General features: G+C 35.7%; 1 protein-coding gene across 4 annotated transcripts in view; it reads right to left on the bottom strand.

The window, feature by feature from the left end:
• The window catches only part of LOC140171728 (uncharacterized), a 243,489-nt gene that overhangs the window by 54,139 nt on the left and 165,218 nt on the right, over positions 1–24,132 (bottom strand). For 3 of the 4 annotated variants that reach the window (XM_072195039.1, XM_072195038.1, XM_072195040.1), the window contains 2 exons: positions 8,804–8,864; positions 2,516–2,594 (listed from right to left, as the gene is read on the bottom strand). In XM_072195039.1, coding sequence (XP_072051140.1) covers positions 2,516–2,594; positions 8,804–8,864 — 140 coding nt within the window. Of the gene's footprint in view, positions 1–2,515; positions 2,595–8,803; positions 8,865–16,067; positions 16,910–24,132 lie in introns of those variants that run through there. The other variant, XM_072195041.1, reaches the window with a different exon arrangement.

Genomic DNA, 24,132 nt, shown 5'->3' with positions numbered 1-24,132 from the left:
TATAGGGGCAAGGACTACAACTACTGCACTGGAAATTTTATTTCAGCACAGACAACAGTTGTGGAGTTACAGTCAAAAACGAGGGAAAACCAATATTTGATCAATAAATCAATAACTACTTGCCTTGAATTGCTGAATTTTCAGTGCAGTAGTTGCAGTCCTTGCCCTATAATATACATATCTTACTTGTCACCAATGTGCTATAAATTCCGAGAAAAATGCAAAAATAGGCACAAAATTGGCCAGGGGTGTAGTACCCCCTTAAGGGCATCACAACAGTTTTTTTGCCTAATCGTCTTTGTGTATAATCTTCGCAGCAAGGTGAAATATGGTACAGGTTTGTATCATCTGCAAGCATCTTGCTGAATTTTCAGTGCAGTATTTGTAGTCCTTGCCACTATAATATACATATCTTACTTGTCACCAATGCGCTATAATTTTTGAGAAAAACGCAAAAATAAGCATAAAATTGGCTAGGGGTGTAGTACCCCCTTAAGGAATATTTTCCTGTCAGGAACAAAGCAGAATTAATTGATCTCATATTAGTGTAAACAAAAGCAAATGAGAACAAATAAGTGACAGTCATCACCAAATTATGGCCTACATGTATATTCACTACAGAAAACACACAAGTGTTTCTTAGGGACCTTTTTGTTTAAACAACCGACTACTGCCTTGTTATCCCGGGTAAGCAAAGAGAGAATTGGACTTTCTCCGAATTGCCGCAAGCGTCATAACCATGATAACACAGATTACTTGGAATTGAATCCCCAAAGAAGCCGTACAAGGAACGAATATTCCTAATAAGCCGTATACTACAAATAAACTTTGCCGGAACACCTGCTGAACAGATCAATTAACAAAACGTGGATTGGATGTCTTACAAAATAACTGGGATCGATATGTTTTTCTGCTTTGGAATAACACTATGCCTAGTTAGCGGAGAATTAGTTTTGGATTATTCACCATAAATTGTGTATATTATACATGCGCGTTTTTTGTCATAAGCAAGACAAACTAAGAAAATATTATAATTATCCAAAGTCAAATTTATTCTCCAACTTAAAATGGGGAATGTGATGAAAATTGGGATATTCCATTTAAAATCCATACTACCCGGTATCCGTGGAAGATTTTGGAAATAACTTCCACAGAGGGAGTATGAATTTCAAATGGAATTAACCCTCCCTCAGGGGATGATTCAGGTTGAATCTTTCTCAGAGGGTGTATGAAATTCAAATGGAGCTGCCTAATTTGCTCATTCCATTTGAAATTCATACTCCCCGTGTGGCATATATTTCCAAAATCTTCCACAGGAGTAGTGTGGACTTTAAATGGAATAGCCCAATGAATACTTTCATCTATGGTGATACACCACAACTGCAACTGAGGCTCAATCTTTTGTGTCAACAAGTTCACTGAAATAAGTTCTGTGACCAACTCTGACAAAACCAGGAACAAGTTGCATTTTTAACATTTTATGATTTGAATAGATAGACAATATGCTTTAAAATGATACCAAAATTATAAACATAGCATCAATACTTTTCAAGATATGGATAATTTTGTAAATGATACCTTGATATTTTGCCAAATTGCTATTCTGAGTAATGGACCAATTAGTTTCCTGCCTTACACAGCATTGAACAGGGATTTTCATAGTTCAACTGTTATTTAAAGATTCAAGAAACCTCTTTTAAATAAGTACTTTCAAGGATTTGAAAGTCCACTTAGTCCCACAGTCAAATACCATGAAATTAAGAATTCCAAAATTTCATATTTGTTCCGGGTATTGTTGGAGCTCACATATACGGCCCATTGTCATAGCTTTCTTTTGCTGAAAACTCTATCACAGTTGGACTTACAGTTATGGAAATTGCAGTGACGCTCAATACAATACGACTCAGCTTGATCATCACATATAATTTTATCTATAAGCATATGCTTCTATAAAACGAGGATTTTTTTTAGATGAAAGAGACGAAAGGCACCTTACACAAAAACATTATTTGGAGTTTGAGCTACTATATTACTGATACAGGTGGCTGTACAAACAGGTAAGCCTACTAATATAAGACCAAGCTATTGTAATGGTTTTGTGGAGGGTATCTGCCTTTCGTCTCTTTCGTCTAAATAAAACCCTCGTTTAGAGGTACATTATGCTTGCAGATACATTTTTGAGGTATTATCAGTTTCTGGATCTGAACTTTTCACATGTAGGCCCTATACCATTACATCCCGTGCTTTCCTCAAATATGTCAACAAGAAATGTCTTTAAAAAAGACAATGCCATGGATGAAGTTCATGTTTCATAATTTTACATTGACAAGTACTTGGAAAAATGCTAGTAATTTTTTGTCTGTGGCACATCCACATGCACAACTAACCGGGTGGGAAATATCGAAATATCGTTACCACCAATGACATATAATAGAAGGCTATCAACGGGGTCGTCGACCTGATTAAGTTATAAAGAGACTACACAAGGACAGACAAATTACTGTGGTCTACTTACTATTAACGACCACCTCATCTTCTGGCACTTCAGGGAAGAGTTTGTGAAACTGTTTGTTGCGACTGTCGTGACTGATTTCCTGTAGAGACAGATAGACACAGAGAGATAACAATTAACACGGTTAGAAATTAGTTGGCCTACAAGGTAAAAAGTCAGCTATTTATGGAACAAAAACCACTATAAAAATAAAAGGCACTGGTCAGGGAAGTAGCCAGCTTTCTTGGTCGGGTCGGGGGGGCAAAATAAAATGTGTAACTGTTTTTGGTGGGGGCAAAGACAAAAATAATGCTCGGTTGCATCATTTTAGTTGGTAAATGGGCTCCTTCCTCTTTTATTTTTCTTTGCCTTCCTGATTTTCTCTTTTTTTTTTGGATTGTGGGGGGCACTTTTATTTTTCATTTTTATTTGAGGAGGGGGGACTCTGGATTTTATCCATCATAAAGTAGGATAATCCTGGAGGAAAAAGCTGGTTACTGTCAACACCATGTTGACAGTAACTAAACATGGGGGCATCAGTGGGGAATTATACACATTATTATGTTTTGATGAATCCAAGTGTGTGAAAATATTGGATCCAAAACATAATAATGATAAAATTGGATGCTTTACACCCAATATTTATTGGTCTCGCTATGAGTTTTAAAATATTAGACTTTAAAATATTGGACTCGACTACGTCTCGTCCAATATTTTAAAACTCATAGCTCGACCAATAAATATGGGCTCAATCAATCCAATTTTATATCAATGCATGGTCATATAGATGAGTTGATTTCTGATGTCATTGCCTGGCAGTATGTGCACGCATCATCACAATTTCCATTGTTTTTTGCCTGGCAGTATGCCCGCGCATAATATTTTGTTCATGACCTGTGCTTTTAAACCTCCCGCCACATCTCAATAAGGCTATTGATCAGTGTAGTGGTTGTATGCAGTTCGCTCAAGCATATCTATATACCAGTCCCTTGCATTTGTTGATAAACATTAAGGTCAGCTCATCTATACCAGCTGCAGATAACCTTTCCCCTGTAATTATGCAAATGATTAATGCATTGTCAAGCATTTCTCTGGTATTTTATCACAATAAAAAACACCTTCAACAGCAATTTTCCAATTTGCTTCTCACCTGAAATAATACCATAATGAGCAATAGAAAAACAATAGAGATAACAATTAAGAGTGGTCACAGTTAACCTGTAATGGAAAAGTGGGTTAAAAGTCACAGCTCTATTAAAGGTTAATTGCTAAGAATATTGTCAGAAGTATACTTGACAGGTTGAAAATATTCAAGGGAAAATACATATATACGAGGGGGTATCAAAAAGTTTTAGAAATCGCCCAGAAGTGAAAGAGCTATATCAATGAAATTTTGTCAGTGCAATCACTGGTCCTTATTTACATTGTGGTCTAAAAATGGTCTCATAGGTATGTTTACTTTTTTTACAGGTGGCACTAGATGCCAATAACCTGCTGCCCCAGTTACTGAGCATAAACTGCAAGATTGAGAAAATTGAGGCAAGCAGCATTATTAAGATCCTGCTTTTGAAGGGTTGCAGTGCCTAGAAAATTAATGATGAAATGAAAGTTATCTTCGGTGGTGATTGTGATATGTCACTGTCGCTTTTTGGAAAAGGAATGTTTATTTCATCACAGATTTTCTGGGCACTGTAACCCTTAAAATGGAACTTAATCATGCTGCATGCCTCCTTTTTCTCCATTTTGCTGGTTATGGTTACATAGGCAGGTAGTGACATCTAGGTCCTGTAAAAAAAGTAAACACACTTATGAGACCATTTTTGCACCATAGTGTACATAAGGACCAGTGATTGCACTGACAAAATTTCATTGATATAGCTTATTCACTTCTGGGCGATTTCTAAAACTTTTTGATACCCCCTCGTATATATACGTAGCAGTGATCCATTTTATTCTCTTAAAATAAAACCTGGCCATTATTATGAAATGAAAAACCCTTACACTGGGAAAAATTCTCTGGGAGATCATTCATAATAACTTAGTATTTCTAGATGCTGACAAGAAAACATGCCTTAGATGATGAAAAAATAAACCTTGTTTTAAAATTTAAAAATTTCTAAATTTGTTTGAGCTAAATTCATATAAAATCAGCTCTTTTTGGGGCCAAAATTGATTGATTTTGACTGAAAAGTTTTGAAAAAAAAAAATCAGAACAATTTCAAAATATATTTGCAAAAATATTATTAAATTCCTCCCAAATTTTCAAGCTGTTGGTGATATTTTCATCGCCTTATCTCAGATAATATGTTTTGCTGTATATGTATTAGGTCATCCATCATCATGAAGCCCCACAAAACATGCAGAAATACAGAAAAGATGAATAGTCCAAACACCTACTATACTGTCTGTTTCATGCTCTGGGGGTCACTTGTTTTTCAACATAATATTATCATCATTCCCATACAAAAACAAAGGAGAAAGGGTAATTTATATCATGATCAGTCCAAAACCCTGCCTATGTCAGTTTCAAGCTCTGGGGGTCACTTGTTTTTCAACATAATATTTATATCATCATTCCCATATAAAAACAAAAGGAGAAAGGGTAATTTATATCATGATCAGTCCAAAACCCTGCCTATGCACTGCAAATTTGGCTAACAAAAAATGTTGTGTTACCCTCAGCGACCAACTTCTGAAAAATTGGTCGCAATTTATTGATTTACAGACGTTAAAAAATTGATGTTTTTCACTTAATATTGAATGTCCTTATGGAAGAAGCATGATCTTATATTTGTGGGGATTTTTAAAACTGAAGGTTAAAAAAAAAAGGGAAAAAAAGCAATTGACCAAAGCTTCCCATTTGAGGGCAACAGCAAATTTTTAGAGCAAACATTCACTCAACTAGCAGGGACGGATTTAGGGGGGGGGCGCAGCCGGCGCGCGCCCTCTCTATTTTTTGACTAGCAAAGGGCGCCGGTAACTTAAAATACAAAAATTGTAAGAAATTTAAAAAAGGAACAAATTCGCCATGAACAGCAAACAATGGGCCAAAACCGTTGAGTTTTCGAGGGGTAACCCCTTTAACACATTTTTTTCAGTCATCGACCAAAAGGCGCCCCTTTATCAAAAATTCCTGGATCCGACCCTGACTAGGGTGCCTAATAGTAATATACATCATCATATTGTTTTAACAAAAGCAAGAGGTATAGGCCTATATTTGAATAGGGTGTCATTATTGCAATTACAATTTACATAGGCTACTTGTTTAAGGGTACACAAGGTATTGTTGGTCGAAGCAGCCCAAAAATTGATTTTCATTATGTAAATCAATATATTGAAAAATAACACTTTGATGTTTTGCAAAATTTATTCTACAAATCTTATATAGTGTGAGCCGGCATCCACTACTCAAAATATTCGACCTGTCTATCGCTCTATCACACGGTAGAGGATAGTAAAAACAAAAATTCCTATTGTTAATTCTATAAACCAACTGCAAACATGTTTATAAAAAAAGGCTAACAAAATCCTACACTGAACAGTCTCTTTGCTGGATTTAAGGGCTAAATAGTTCTTGTCATGTGGGGCAGGATTAGATAAAGGCATACAAACTAGGGTATGAGATATTAGGAATTATTTCCTAGCCTCTTAACCACACTGGTGGGCTACAATAGCTATTTAAGACACAGGATATGTAAGGGATAAACTGTGCATATGAGATGTGGGGGAAAGTGGCCTCATTTCACTGCTGTGAAAAATATGACACCTGGCAGCTATCATTGCAGATGAGTGCACTACTATTAATCCTGGATATACAGATATGACAAGACTACATGTCAGGATATATGCATGATTAATAAATCAGGATACTGTGTTGTCTAAACAGGATAACATGAACTTCTATAATCATCACTGCAGTTCAATTGGTTTATGATGGACCAAATGGATAATGAATTTCCTGGACAGACTAAACAAACATGGTACATGTACAGATAATCCAGTTTGAACCAGACTAAACCAACATGGTACATGTACAGATAATCCAGTTTGAACCACTTGATCAAAGTCAACTTGACTTCAAGTTCAACTGAACAATTTCCATATTTCAGTGCCAAAGCAGTTTTCAGTGGTATGATCAGGCCCATACACAGGATCTACTTTGGAGGTGTGGATTTTTTGTAAAAAGTGGACCAACCCCCCCAAAAAAAAAATTGCCCTTTTTTAGATTTGTTGAAAACCTTGTCACAAAGAGTGGATATTTTGTCAATTTTTCTCTTACTTTTGTTATCTTATATCACTTATAGTTAAAAAAATTTAAATTTTAAATATGTACAAAAATATTGTTGTAATTATCAATTGTACCTGTTTAAATTAAGCCGAAAAAAAACCCTGTTTTGGTTCTCATCCCGCCTCAATTTCAGGAATTTAAAATTCAACATATTTAAGTCTTTGGAAAGCTTTAGGAAAACTTTACACAGTAAAACCTCATTATAACGAAATCTGATACAAGAAAAACCCTGTTATAAAGAAGTATTTTTCCAGAACCAAGATACAAAATTCTTTTGTTATTTATTGTTTTTACAACCCTGATATAACAAAATTTGGATAAGAACTATGGTAATTTCTCTGTCCCTGACAACTTTGTTATAATGAGTTTCAACTGTACATATAAATAGGTTTATTACAGAACAAGGTCACTTCCTTTTTGTGGTACTGGAGGTTTATCCCTCAGAATCTCACATTTGAAAAAAGAAAAGAAAAGGGGCCTCTTCTTTCCTCGAGCACTATTGGAAAAGATCAAAAACTACTAATCATGCTAATCTACAGCCTTATTACAGAAATTTATAAAATCATAATTTACAGCCTACATTGGACACATGCGACTTTTTCCTACGCAAATGTAAACAAGGTAATACCCTTCAAATTCTGACTACATCATCTAATAATAGCTCCCCACACCGTATTTCCCTGTGCTATTTATAGCTATACATTACAAGCTTTCATTTACTAAAATCTCTGCCAGGCTAAATCTATATCCAAGCCAGCTTTACTTACGTACAAGCTAGCATCGTACGATATCACGCCATACATCACACCATAATATATTCTCAATAGTAGATAATGCTTTACTTCCCAACTAGGCAAACCCAATTTCTGTCATGATATTATTTTAGAAGTTCATAATCAGAGAATATATCTTACACTTCCCACAATGCATTTCTTCCATTTCAATTTCCTGTACTTTTTTATCGAGTGCAGCATGGGTTGATAGTGACAAAAAACACCTCAATGATCAGAGCACATCGAGATTTATTTCTTTACTATCGAACCATGTTTAGCAAGTCTATTCTCGAAAAATAAATACAAAGAGAACCTGCACAAAGTAAAGGGAGTGTCATTTTGTTGATGTAATGAGGAGTTGCGTCATGTTGCAAAGGATTCTGGGAAGGGTGAGATATCTTCTCTGGTTCACAATATTATAAAGCATGAAAATTCATGTGCAATAAAATTTCGCAAGTGGCATCATGGATTTGTGACAATTTCACAAATATTTCTTTTTCCTATAAGCCTGTTAATAAGGAAATGAATCAATATTGTGAAAATTACATAATACAATTTTTTATTTTTTATTTTAAACATTTTGTACCGCTAAAATATTGTGGTTTACAGTAGCGATAATTGTGTATTAACCTAGATAATAACCAGTAATTATGAAATTATAACAAAAATTGTGTTATCAGACGTTTGTCACACAGTTATGACACCAAAATTGTGCATTTCCAACTATATATAAGCACAGCATTTAACCCCATGGACACTACATGGGCGAATTTCAAAAAATCTATCTGATGTGCACTCAAGTCCCACAAAAATACTGTCGAAACGTTCATACCAGAGCCCTTAAACTTTGACTAAAATCGTAATTGGATTTTAAGTTACAGAACTAGAATTATTTATAGAATACAAAGAAATCTCATTGACTATGTTTCCATTTCCTCAACATAGGCCTATAGGCAAAACTATATTAGTTTCACTTTCAGTATAACATAGGCCTAAACTAGAATAAATATCACTTTCAGTATTTTTTTATTCAGAATTTTTTTAATTCATAAAATATCCAACTTGACTTTCAAATTAGAAATGATGTTGGCCCTGAAATAATAATAGGATCACTGCCAAAATGGTGCTCCCCTGAGTCATAATATTTTGTCATGTAATACCAATTCAAAAAAAAGAATAGTTTGTACCATCTACAACATTTTGTTACTTAGGAAACAGCAAAATAGGTCACAATCAATGACTGGGTCTTACCTCTAATTTTGTCAGCGCATCAGTGAAGGCCTTTGAGACAGAAGTGCCAATAGATTTGGATCTGTAAATGAAAATACGAGAAAAACAAAACTATCATAAAAATGCAATTTGACGACAAAATGAGACCATAGAAAACTGACTGATTCATTCACTGGACACTGCATCATCAGGCTGTATTAGGCTATTCCAGTTTAAATCCATATACCTCCTATGGAAGACATGACCTTAATCTCCCACACAGGGGGTGTAGATTTCAAATTGAGTCACCCATTTGATCAGGTAACTCCATTTGAAATTCTCACTCCCTGTGTAAAAGATTAAGGTCATGTCTTCCACAGCGGGTGCATGAAGTTTTTTATTGGGCTTCAGCACCCCAGTTTTCTGTAAAACAAACAGCCTATTTTGCACATATTGCAGTCACTCGATCAGCCCCTGGAGGACAGGTTTTTGGGTACCCCACCAACTTATTCCGTTTGCCACCATAAACCATATTTCTATACCGATGATCAAAATGTTCACATAATCTATACTGGCAATGTGCATTGGGAGTGCTTTTTATCTTGACCCAATAAGAACTGCTTATTATTAGGTAATCATATAAAGGTCAGTGAATTCATGAAAAATACTCCAATGTTCCTGTAGCAAGTATAGCCATCACATAATGATCCACTCATACAGGTGGCATGCCTGATGGCCATGTCACATCACACACCCGATGTTCATCAAACTTATTAGCTCTTGATCAGAGCCCTCGAAATGCTTGATGTCCGAAGGTCCTGTTTCCTAGACGAGCTTAAAAGGACAATGTCCAGCGTGGCCCAAGAAGCATAATACTGTCTAGGCAGGCCACCACAGGCACGTGAAGCGAACCTATAGTAGTAAACTGTTTGCTCATAAAGCAAGTGTAGAAGTGTGCCCACTCACCGAGCGTTAGCGAACACGGTCGCTCTTCGGACCAGTGTCAGAGCGGATATGTCATGCATAGTTTTTCTCTTCTATTAGGTGGTAAATTATTGGTAGGCTTTGGAGCAAAGCTAATCTGTTTCTACTGAGCACATTAACATGTAGCCGTATCTATATATTCTAAATCAAATTAAACTAAACGGTACCAGCAACCTGTCCTGAATAGAAACATACTAGTTGGCCGCTTGTATCTATTTGTATATAAATATCATACTTATGTACTACATATACGTCAGTATAGAGGGAAAGTGACTCTTTTCAGAAAATGTATGATAAAAAATACAATGCATTATTGTTATGAACTTATGGCCATTGCAAGCTATTACATTTCTTAGTAAAACAAAACAAAGTCAGTCAGTATCAGAGATGAATTTATAGTGAACAGTGAACGAGGGAAATTCCCGCTTAATTAGCATCATGAGATGTGAAAGTAATTGCATTATTATACTATTTAGATTAAATATAAGATTCTTGCGAATAAAACCAAAATTACCTCACTAGTTTCCAGTTTTGCTTTTTGTGGACGAAAAGCATCAGTCTTCAGTATACTGATTAATGATCATATCTTCCGACTGGATGAATCCCGACCAGAGAGGGCATACAATTGTCCCACAGAAAAGGATCATAAAAATTATATAAACATGATCAAGAGGTCTTTGTACAAGAGGAACCAACGTCATGATTGTTGTATTGCGGTACAGAATAAGAATTCACAATTTCTAATTTATCGACCCAAGAGCTAAGAGCAAAATCATATTTGTTGGAGTGGCGTTTCTTTTCCTTACTCTTTTTCTCAATTTCCTATTTCTTTCTGTTCTCTTCATATAGGTCAGCATGCATATAAGCTTTTAAGGCTTGGCTTAAGCATTTAGCTTGAGCCTGGTCACATCAGGAACCAAGTGTGTATCCACCCGGACTGGCCAGTTAAACAAATGAACAACAATGACAGGGACCAATATCATGTCATGTGTATCATCCTTTTGGGGATTTGCCATTTGGTCTAATACCATTTGGACTAATATCCATTCCGTCTACATCCATTTCGTCTAAACCCATTAAGTCTATATCCACTACGTCCAATAATCATTTTGTCTTTTAACCATTTGGTCCAATAACCATTTGGTCCGATAACCATTTAGTCTAATAACCAATAAGTCTAAAACCATTTAGTCTACCAACCATTTAGTCTAATACCCATTTGGTCTATAACCAATAGGTCTAATAGCCACTTGGTCTAATACTCATTTGGTCTACAAACCATTTAGTCTTACAAGCATTTAGTTTATTAATAAATAGACAAAATGGTATTAGACCAACTGGTTATTAGACCATATGAGTATTAGACTTAATGGTTATTAGACCAAACGGGTATTAGACCAAATAGTTATTAAAGAAATATTAGACCAAATGGTTATTAGACTATATGGTTAGTAGACATACTGGTTATTAGACCAAACAATAATAGACTAAATGGACATTAGACTATATGATTATTAGACTAAGTGGCAATTAGCCTGTCTGGTAATAGACCAATTGAATATAGACTAAACGGCAATTAGACGAAATGGTATTAGACCAAATGGCAATAGACCATCCTTTTCTGACCAACATACACCCTCTGTGGTCGGGATTTGTCCAGCCGAAAGAAAGGCAGATCATCAATCAAGATTCTGAAGATACTTTTTTGTTCATGAAAAGGTAAAGCGTCAAACTAGTGAGTATGGTTTGTTTTCAGGAATCTTCAAACCTGATGAATCTATTCAGTGACTGTTTTGTTTATTATTAATTTACTCCATATGCCCACCAGGTCCACCTGATGACTGAGAGGAGGATGTGCATCAAAGCATAGTCTACAGGGTGAAACCTAACAACCATAGAAAATAATTATGTAATAATTACATGATACTAATTTTACTATGCTTATAATTTTTGTCAAGTCATATACCCAGCAAACACAAAACATTATACAGAAAACAGAAAATGTTTGTATCACTGCAGGTTATAAGGGTAAAGCATTTCAATAATATTCAGAAAATATTTTTGAAAACTTCATGCAATACATTCTATAATGTTATTATTAAAGTGTCCATAAAATATTTTGCCAAAATGTTTGCCAAAATGACCTTTATATAACCCAATACCCAACATTTAAAGTTATTAAAACATTTCGACCATAATCAAAACACATTTATAATGTTTTTAAAACATTTTTGTGTTTGCTGGGTATCAGCATTAATCACTATAAGTTTATACTTTTATCCAAGTTTCTAAACTTGCAACTAAATTACAACATAGAAACCATAACCAAGTTACAAAACTTCAATTGAATCTACATTATGCATAGGGCTTTTAGCATCCATTTCTTCAATGAACAAGATAAAAGGGCAACAGAGTATATCAATGCATGGCCGGCCTAGCCTCTATACATGGCATTCAAATAACCACTTTGCTAAAATGTCTCTTGGTCATTTAGTGGACTTCAGCATTTCATCCATAACGACAGTCCTGCTATTTGAAAATCCAATTTGAAATGACCCTTTCGGATTTCCATTTACCGATCAATCGCTTTTTGTCATTAGCTAATAGATAGACATGATTACGTACTATGGCACCTGACTACTGCTGGTAACAATTATGTAACTTCCAGTATGTACATGCATAAGGGTTATATAATTTAAGGGTAGACAAGGTATTGTTGGTCGAAGCAACCAAAAAAACAATTAATTTTCATTATCTAGATCAGGCTTCCTCAAATAGATTTGTTGAAGCGCCACATGAAATAAAAAGAAAACTGCAAAGCGCCACTCAATGGCTGCAAAGTCGCCGGGGGAGTCAGAGGGGGTGTCCCCCCTGTGAATCTATTGATTTTTTGAAATTTGAGGTGCAAATGACGCCATTTGGTGCAACATTTTGTACTATTTTGGCCTGTCTTTACAAGGATAACATGGGAATCGCATTGTTTAATGTTGAAATATAGAATATTGGAGATATTTCTGCAAAGTTTGATCAAAGGGTTTGATTTTTTTTAAATCTAAACGGCGCCGCGTGCCACTCGGGAAGCCACGCGCCACATGTGAAGGCAAGGCCGCTATTTGCGGACCCCTGATCTAGATCAATATCTCAATATCTGAAAAATAAACCTTGATATTTTGCAAAAGTTCAGTCTACAAATCATATACTTTGAAAACTTACTTGATTAATTGTTGTAAATGAGTTATGTAAGTTTTACAACAGTGTTGTTGTTTCAGCCCTCTTAACAACATAACTCAAGAACCACAGGACCTAGAAAAGTATATCTGTGATATCTAAATTCTTCTACACACTCACTATGAAATTATCAATGCAATTTTTTCCCAAAGCTCACTACCATTCGCAAGATGCTGTGAACTACCAAAACGCAACAGTTTAAAATAGTTGCTAACCTTTAAGACCATCCTTAAATATATACCAAAACTGGTGTCATTTAGTGAATCAAATATCGGCACATTATATTCTCTCAAGACTCGAAAGACCGAGGTCATAACTGAAAAGTGCCGTGTTAAATATGTACCACTTCCGGCAATACCGTACTAAATTTGTCCTCAAGTGTTCAAAGTGCCTCAATATACATCTGTTTAGATCGCGAGTGATATCAATATGTGCATTCCTGATACGGCTGGACAATTTCTGACCCTATAGAATTTATACGCCGAAGAACCGACATTAGTTCCATAAACACGCTTATACTGTGGCTAAAATGCAGATGGTCTTTTTAGTGGGCAGAGAGACTATTGGCTGAAATACAGGTGGTGATCGGCATGATAGAGAGCTATGGCAAAACCGCTCAGCTGTATGGCACTTTCCATACACTCGAACACGAAGTGAATCGGGAAGTGAATTTCGCAGCTACCGTGATCACTGGTACGTGCTGTTCGATTTGCACACTGAGTGATCGGAGCCTACAAACATGGTGAATTAAAAAATTTCACAGCGACTCTCACCCATTAATAATCAAATTTTACTGTATTTAATTAATTTGAAGGTTAGTTTTGTGGGGTCATTATCGAACCCCAACAGTTTTAACTTGTATCAATATTATTTATTAACATAAGTCTGCTTACTTGTGATATTTTAAGCTTTTAAAATTTCAAAATAATCACATTCAATAACACGGCCGACAAAGGAAATTTATTGAATTTAGAGAATTTTGTGGCGCTCACAACTAACTAAAATAGGCCAAAAGAGAGTCTTATTTTGCATTCACTTGCCACGTATTATATAGTACCGTGCAGTTGCAGTTAACAACTCCAAATCACTGAGATAAGAATACTGTTAAAGGGGTACTACACCCCTGTGGTAAATTTGTGACTATTTTTGCATTTTTCTCAAAAATAAATAACACATTGGTAACAAAAGTTATGTAGGCCTATATTATTGGGGCAAGGAATCCAATTACTACACTGAAATTTCAGTGAATCAATACAAGCGGTTCAGTAAACATGAGAGGAAATGAGGTACATCCTAGCGGTACCTCATTTTCTATCACAAGTATCGAACCGCTTGTCTTGGGTCACTGAAATTCCAGTGTAGTAATTGAATTCCTTGCCCCTATAATATACATATAACTTTTGTTACCAGGGTGTTATTAGTTTTTGAGAAAAATGCAAAAATATTCACAAATTTATTGAGGGGTGTAGTACCCCCTTAAGTATTAAGACAATAGGCTTATAACAATGGGCTATACCAGTTAAAATCCATATACCCCCTATATACCGGAAGGTAGATTTCAAATGAAATCACCCATTCCCGCACCCATTCAGGTAACCCCATCGCACTCCCTGTGTGGAAGGTAGAGTTATGTTTTCCATAGGAGGTTATGAATTTCAACTGGAATAGCCTTGTGTTGCATAATTGGAAAAACTCATTTATATTAAACTCTTCTATAGCGTTACTGCATTGACATTAATTATCTAAAGAACCTTAATTAATTACTATCGTCATAGTATACTAAAATTAATGGTGGCATATAGCTAATAATCACCATATTAATCTTACAGCTATATCAAAAAATCCTCTATAGTTTGATCAGCTCATAATCGGCGGGAATTATAACATCGAGGATTAATAATATCAATATATTTTATTTTGAGAGTTGTCTTGTGACATATCTCACCAAAAGTATCACAAATTATTAATTCAAAGTACTATGCTGTATCTACTTTCATTAACAAGCACAAAATAGATCAGCTGGGCCAACTATATCAATCTTAATGTGGGTCTACTTTTCAGCGTAGTGGTAAAAGCCAAACAATTCCCGCCGATTACGAGCTAATCAAACTATATGTTTTTGGTTATGTTATAACTGCTCGAGCATGATCAGGTACACTGCCTAAAAGCATTAAATGATAAGGAATCAATCAATATGAAGGTTGATTGATGTCTACACTTAGTACCTGTTTTTAAAATGAAAATCGAAGCAGAAGTGGTGCATGATTAGCCATGAATTACATATATCTGAGGGATACTTAAGAACACTCCTCAACAGAATTTCAGAACACTCATCAACAGAATGATCAAAAATGCAATTTACTAGCCCAATTAGGCTATTCAGTTGAAATCCATACACCCCATGGAAGACATGACTTTAATTATCCCACGCAGGAGGTTTGAATTTCAAATGGGATTACCTGAATGGGTGACTTCATTTGAAATTCACATCTTTGTGTGGGATAATAATGGAGATGTCTTTCTTAGGGGGGTGATGGATTTGATTTCAAATGGAATAGCCCATTGGGTGACTTTTGAAGATTTTCCCACCACTCTAACCATTTCCTGTCCTATAGAAATTAGAAAAAAAAATAGGCCCCTGGATTTTTGGTATTTATCTGTTCCATAAACACCAATTAAAATGGGTGAATTTTCAGGCAATTTTACCCATAATTTAGGCTGGAAATATTTGGCAACTCTTCTCATCAATTGCCTTGTATCATGTTTAGGGCTAAAAAAAGATTTGTATTGCTGGACAGATCATAAAATCCGAAAAAATTGGGTCACATTTTTTTTTCTTTTCATATTTGAATTTTCATTTTGGTATAAAATTCTCAATATGTTTTGCCTGTTTCTAATTCATATCGCACAACTCCAATACATTAAAAAATCCTAAAGCCTTATAAATCATTATTTACCATCATATTTTGTGAACTTCCAGTTTTTTTTTTCAATATTGTATGTGGCAAAATTTAAAAAAAAATACTGACCATGCAACCCTGGTTTTGGGGCTTTAAGGCAATACAAACTTTTTTTTTAATTACTAGCCACTTACCGTTCATCATCAGTATCATTACTGTAATAAATTTCTCCAAAGTACAGGTAATTATCCATTGTATCTGATTTAAAGCTTTCCAAATGATTGCACTAACTGGTACTGATGATACTGATACTTTCACAATCAGAAATTTAGCTTATTCATATAATTAAATCCACACTGGTATAATGGTCCTGGTGTATGGTTGGTAGTATCCATAAAATGTGTTTTTGAGTAAAATATCCACAAATGAATCGATCAATGGCCACATGAGTACACATACTCAATGGTATGAACGATTATTACAAATGATACATACAATGTAGCATTATCACAGCACAGTGCACATATTCGTTGCTGGCTGGTCTAGAAATGAATTGCAACCTTGTTATGGATCAGCACTATATATTCCTATAAAGTATTATTATATACATGTAGTCCAGACTTATGCAAGAAAGCGACTGAAAGCAAAAGAAGGTTGAGTAATTGTATGTCTGCAATGGTAGTCTGCAACCTTCTGTCTGAGTAATAATAATGCATTTATCTCCAAGGCTCACTGTCCTGAATTAGCATTAGCACTATTTGAGTAGACCATGAAAAAGGAAGTGTCAATATAGACTGTATAGTGCTAACAATAGTCCTGTTTGATGTGTGACTGGCAAGCAAGCATGCTGGCAAACAGATCTTCTTTGAGGCCTTGTCACTTGTAAGGCGCAGGATGGGTTGTGTTAACACATTGCAGTCAAAAGATCATCTGGACTTGTGTCCAATAAACTGGATCTCTTCAAAATGATTTTCACTGATCAGAACACAAGTCCAATAGTTGCTAATTATCCACAAGACTAATTTGTGTACACCTATCCATAAGCTTCCATAGCCACCAAGTAAGACTAAATTTCTTGCTTAGCAGACCGTAAAGAAGAAAAAGGTCAGGTCACACACAAAACATCCTATTTGCGTCAATTATGATTTAAACATAGTAGGTCAGTTAGATCATGAGTACTGGCATCATAGTCTCCTACATGTAGTTCCGGGTTCCCCGATGGCAACGTGGATATACAAACCGAACTTAGTCATCAGTTTATGATACATGCAGAATTGCTATACATTGTCCCAGATCATGATGTAAACATGGGAACCACCAAATTACTATCAGGAAGTCCTTCGAAAAATACATATAAATCTCATATATTACACATGTTACAGTAAGACATGTGCATTGCCGTGATTACAAGAAGTTCTGTAGATCCTTTGAGGCAGAGAAAGTGGAACACAACGATACGGTGCCTGAATTCCACTGAACTCTACTGGGCTATTCCAGTTGAAATCCATACACCCCCTTTAGAAAACCTTAATGCAGAAGGAGTGTGAATTTCAAATTAGGTTACCTAAATGGGCGATTCCATTTGAAATCTGCACCCCCTGTTTTGGAGATTAAGATCATGCCTTCCATAGGGGGTGTATGGATTTCAACTGGAATAGCCCTCATTGCTTAGTAATTTGCAAAGTTGTAACAGTGATTAATTGCTAGCAGGGGTCATTAGTTCATGGTGCTGAGACTGAAATCATGAGTGGATCTATCACTTGATGATCTTTTCATAGTCAATCATGTGATGAATCCTGTTCATTGCTAATATCGTCACCTATTATGATAATTGCTTAAGTCATTTTTTGTAATTTTGAGAACATTGAGTTATGTAATCACCCTAATTATTTTGGATTATTCCCTTTTATTTGTATCATTATCATTTGTTCTTGTGCAAAGAACAAATAAATATGTTCAATGCATGATTGAACTATATTTTGTACTTTGTTCACAAAATTACAAAAAAATGACTTAGGCAATTATCATAGCAGGGTGACAATTTATCCATTTAGAAAACATACCCATAATGCATTAGCGAAGATATGCTAAATAATGTAGGCTGTGGCGGAGCCAGAAATTTTTTTCTTTGAGGGCATTGAGGGGAAAAGTGAATTTCAGGGGGGCAAAATTACCATAAAAAAGTGAAATTTTCGTAATTATGGGTTTTTAACAGGGGGGCATTAGAGTTCTGACTGGGGGAATTTTCCCCCCTCATGCCCCCATGGCGCCACCACTGAATGTAGGTAACCTTGCTTATTTACATTGCTAAATATGAGTCTCAGTTAACAAATCAATGCATATTGCAACTCGGAATATCTTACATTTTGCAGAATGCAATTGTTGCCTTTAATGAGTTGCTGTTCTGTGCAGAGGTTTCACCCCACCCCCAACCAAATGGCAAAAGTAAAAAAAAAAAAGCGTCCCAAATTCCCAATTTGTAAGCATATCAAGCAAAACATTTTATGCTTTTTTGGTTGAATCCCTAAATCAGCTCTACCTATCGTCGTTGGGCAGGAAAAAGCTCCCATGTGTCATTGGCCCTTGAACATGTTTAAAGCTAAACCTCCTATGTAACAGGTTGGCAGTTTTGTTTTAAACATGTTCAGGGGCCACAAACACATAGGAGGTTTTTCCTGCCCAACGACACTATATACCGGTACCTTTGTATAGGAGCTAAACGTTGTTAATCGGTGATGATTCCACACTTAAATTTGGGCTCTAGGTGAAAATGGCATTTTTTTTAAATATGACAAAATACCCTTTTTACACAAAAATTAGGCTTTCATTTAATGATTATGAAAACAAAACGGAAAGACAGACAAACCTTTCACGACTTGTTTCTCTACGCCTATGCCTGAACAAATTGTTATTCAAACCATGAAAGTCGTCTCGTACTTCTATGTTCAAACTGTTCAAATTGAACGGTCGCATGTTCCTAGGTCTGGCATGTGCTGACATATATCATTGACATCCATGTCATACAATACCATACTATCTAGGCCTATATCAGGCTATCCGCCATAGGTAGCTCCATTATCAACGTATATTTACTGATGACCACTGATTAACGATGATGATACAGGTATAAAGTTTATGTCAAGTTCTTGGCCATACTGACATTGCTGTAATTAATTGTGTTTCGTCACAGTCCATTTGAGCAGCGGTAACATTCTATACGTGCTCATTCTTCACACTTCACTACACAATATAGCCGTCATGACATCACCGCCTTCCACTTGACTTAAATCCTCAAATTATCGCCATGATATGACATCCACATGACAGTTCCCTGCTTCATAACTGTATTACAAAATCCTGGACTAAAATAGCATCAGAACTAATCTAACAAGTCCAACTACCAGAGAACGAACTATACACTGAGTCAACGAACAAGTTTTGGGTCACATGAGTTCAATGCAGCACAATATTTTGAGCTATGAATATTTTCATGTATTTTCAAGTATCAATCTGGATATTGGGCTATTCCAATTGGAATCCATACACCCCCTGTAAGACACAACCTTAATCTCCCACACAGGGGGTGTAGGCCTAGATATCAAATGGAGTCACCCATTCAGGTAACCCCATTTGAAATTCACACTCCCTGTGTGGGAGATTAAGGTCATGTCTTCCATAGGGGGTGTAAGGATTTCAATCGGAATAGCCAAATGAGCCCACCTGCACTTGGATCTTTAACATGCTCATACATCAGGACACAGTCCTTTAATCCCAATATGCTTGTACATACATTGAATGAACTTTGAATGCATTGGTACAAAATCATACTCCATATATTGAGGTCAAATTTTGAAGCATGATTGTAGAATAGAGGTCAATGAACTATGCCACCATAAACGGGAATATTCTTGGCTATAGTGCAACAGAAAATGATTCCATGTCTGAGGGCAGCCATCCATGAAAATTGAAATCTGCTCAGCAAATGCTTTGACTTGAATTTCAGACAGAATGTAGACAGTACTATCTATGATTTCACTTACATAAAAGTAGGGTTAATTGACTGGAAAAGTTGTCACAAAGTAAACTTGTATAGGTGTACATCTATATCAAAACGATGCACTTGTCGGCTGCTACATGTGTCTCATTTCACAAAATAGCTAGGAATAAATACCAGACTCATATCAAGTGTACGTCACTTCAAATTATCACCAAGTCAAATTATATAAGGATTGATCAATGTATTCCTAAACCATATGACTTGGGATGATTTGAAGTGACCTCCACTTCGGAGATGAGTATGATATTATTCCTAGCTATTATGTGAAATGAGACACATGTAGCAGCCGACAAGTGCATCGTTTTGATATGGATGTACCCAAATGAAAAATGTATGTGACATAGGCTATGTGCAAGACCTAAATTGGTGGATTCTTTTGCTATATTATCCTACTGATCATATAGTTTGCAGTATTAGTTAGAACAGGATGCGATGATAAACCAAACCATGCATGCATGCTCATGCATGGCTACAGTGATTTAGCCATTGAGAGTGATTGCAGCAGTGGTGTAGCATGGGTCGTGACCATGGGGGGGGGGGGGCACCGACAATGATTGGGGGGCACCAGGTCTGATTGGGGGGCACAAGCCGTTTTTCAGCAATTTTCCTATAGGATTTAACAAAAATTCAGATCGATGGGGTGGGGGGGAGGGCACGTGCCCCTATAACGCTACACCACTGGATTGCAGTCTCCCTGAGAAACAAAATGAAAAAAAAAAATGAAAAAAAAAGAGAGAGACAAAAACCAAAACAAAGCAAAAAAACAATGCTCCAAAATCTCAAAGTTCTTAATCTCCAGTGCCACTTATTTCTATGCTTGTTTTGCTTTCACCTGTTGGCCAAAATATATTCAAACATTACCATATTATACAGACATAGGTGGTTGAAGTGGGGGTGGGAGGGGGTAGATCCCCTCCCCTCCCCTAATTTGTTTCCATGGAAACATTCTCCCTAAAAATTCTGAAGAAGACAAATTAAAGCCATAACTGCCCTGAGTATCTACATTATTATTTGGGCCATGTTTTTGGCCCAAATAAGGTAAAATTGCAAGCATTTTGCCCATGAACAGTATTGAACACACTGCCCTATCATCTTCATTTTGAAATTTATCCAGTAAAACCGTTACAAAATATGCTTGTCCCCTCTAAATTGTAATGCTTGTACCATCGTTTTATATACATACATGTATATATAACCTATGAAGAACAAGTTGTGAATACAAATTGAAAAAATACAAAATCTAAGTATCAAGGCTATTACTAATTAAGAATGGCTATTATTTTAAAATAAGAGAAATAATAATAATTAAAAAAGTAGTGCTTCAAATGGATTTTATAGCCTTGTTTTAATTTAATCAATTATACATTTTTTTTAATTTGATCATTTAATATGAGTCTTTAACCAATCAAATTGTGTGCCTATTAGCAGCAATAGAATATACAATAATTTTTTATTGATTTTTTTTTATATTTGATTATAAAGCCATTAAAAAATTCTGTTTTCCAAATATTTGAATTCATAATCTGAAATTAGTTAAGAGTACAGGGGCTTGATTGTCAGAGCAGAATACTTTGGTCAGAGCATACAAAAAACATCCTAAAAATGTATATTTTTTGCCATGAAAAATTGGCCTTGTTGCCAGTTAGAACTAACCATGGAAGTAGACAGTAGTAGACTACTTCCATGAACTTAAGGTAATACACTATTTTAAAGTGTTGCGATTTGGTAGTTCACAACATCTTGCGAATGGTAATGAGCTTTGGCAAAAATTGCATTGCTCATTTCCTTACGAGCGTGTAGAAGAATTCATATATCACAGAAATAATTTTGTAGGTCCTGTGGTTCTTGAGTTATGTTGTAAAGAGGACTGAAACAACAACACTTTTGTAAAATGTACATAACTCAATAACAACAATAAATTAAGCAAGTTTTCAAATTATATAATTTGTAGAATGAACTTTTGCAAAACATCAAGGTGTTATTTGTCAATAATTTATTGATCTAGAGAATGAAAATCGATTTTTTTTTGGTTGCTTCGACCAACAACACCCTTAAAGGGATTAGGATTTAGCTTTATTTCAATTGGCAAAGTCAATCAAGTTACAAATCATAATTTAGATTTTATGACACACTGCCTGAATGTGGGACAGCTATTATATCATGCATGATAAAGGGTCATTGAAAGTGTGAAGAGGGCCTAATTTGTGTTAATTAGACCTTGTACAGGTAATTAGTAAGGATATGGCCCTATCATTTCCTGATGCTAACCACTGTATAGGTGTGCAGCATTATCATATTAATAATGCCACAAGGTTTATCAGGTTATAATCAGGGCTGTGACACTCTTGCAGCGTGTTTATACTGAGCGTACGCTGTACGGCTTTTTGACTCGCTATTTTCCAGGCACAAAATACCGATCATAATCCGCCACCGTTACCCAGCTTGTTTCTACTGAGACCAGAAAGCCGTGTCTCGCATACGATGCACTGCATTTTTTCCTGTAAACCGAATACGGAAAACAGATTTGACGGTTGTATCCTAAATTTAAATGTCTACGCATGGCAGCTCATGGCATATGACCTACAAGTCACAATTTAGTGTTTTCGTAAAATACAAATTGCATTAATTTACCAGCGGATCTAGTAATTGGCTATTATGATAATTAATTTACAGCCAAAATATAACCAACTATAAAGAAGTAGGCCTAGACTAAGTTAAGTCATATCCATTTTACTTCATCAAGTTCATGCGAGTCACACATCATGCCAGTGTATATAATATCAGAAAGAAGGAACCTACTACATTATAGGCCTAGGCTAGACTATACAAGTATAGAATATAACTGTCGCGTTATTTTTGCAACACGCATGACCTCGACCCGGCAACCGATCACACGGCTCGTTTCTACTGCGCGGATTACACGCTTTGACCGGCATGATCCACCTCAAGAGGTGGATCACTTAAAGGCGAAGCACATGACCCGGCAACCGATTACCCAGATCGCTTCTACTGGGCTTGTTACCCGGTATGACCCGGCACGGCACGGCATGGCACAGAATTTGGCCCTCAGTAGAAACACGCAGATATACAATCCCTGTATAGAAAGTGACATGTACTTCATGGCACACATACCCAGCAAACACAAATATGTTCTAAAACGTTTATTCAAAACGTTTCATTTAAATGTTGGTTTATATATACAACGTAGGGGATGTGTGGCTGGGATCTGAAACCCTGCTCAACTTTAAACCAAATTTGATGGAAAACTGATCCAAAATTATACCAAGTTTTACAAAAAAATTATGATTTTTTTTTGGTTGAAAAAACATTCTCTCTTAAACCCATGATATTGAAGGGTATAAGGCCTAAACCAAAATGTCTGAAAATACATCTAGAGTCTAAACTAAATGACTGCAAATGCACCCGAACCTGTTGCACATTGCCCTACCTTCATTTCCAAAAAAAAAAAACATTTCAAAACTGCTATAACTAAGCGTGCAAGGTCTATTAAATACTTGTAGTAGTAAAGTCATCATTTTTTTAAAGTATAGCTGCTTGAGCAAAGAGTTGATTTTTGATACTGAATAATTTGTATAAGTATGTAAATAATGTATTGCTTTGAGCTATATGTGAACATACCATAATGTACTCCTTCTATAATTTACATACATATAGGCCTATATACTAGTATCCATAATGCCAAGGCCCACAGTTTTATTTTATGCAAATTGGTCAATGTCACATTGCTAATGATTTGACAATATATATTTTGGGGTGAAAATAAGGGAAAATATGTACATTTTTGAATCGCTCCTGACTTTATATTTGAGGTCACATTAAAAAAGCAACCTTACCACCATAAAGTAATATCTTTGTGCTTTCCCCAGATGCAAAAAATATTTCAATAATACTTCCCTATGTGCAATTTTAGGGCTGGGCAACATTGCCAATTTAGCACTTTTGAAAAAATATAATTTTTATCCTATCTTTGAAGTCTAAAAACTAATTTTGCCTGAGCACCTAGAATTATTTCCTCTTTGTTGGTACTTGGGCAGACATTGCCCCTTCCAAATTTGGTAAAAAATCTGTGGGGCTATTTGACCTGTAAAGCCAGTGTTGACAGAAAGTTTGATAATTTTCAAAAAATGCATTTTTCGAAATAATGCATTTTCTACATATTTACTCATGTAACCTTAAATACC

The sequence above is a fragment of the Amphiura filiformis genome, chromosome 15, assembly GCF_039555335.1.
Source record: "Amphiura filiformis chromosome 15, Afil_fr2py, whole genome shotgun sequence".
Classification (NCBI taxonomy): domain Eukaryota; kingdom Metazoa; phylum Echinodermata; class Ophiuroidea; order Amphilepidida; family Amphiuridae; genus Amphiura; species Amphiura filiformis.
Note: the sequence above shows the minus strand (reverse complement) of the source record. Positions and strands in the feature narration are given on the sequence as shown.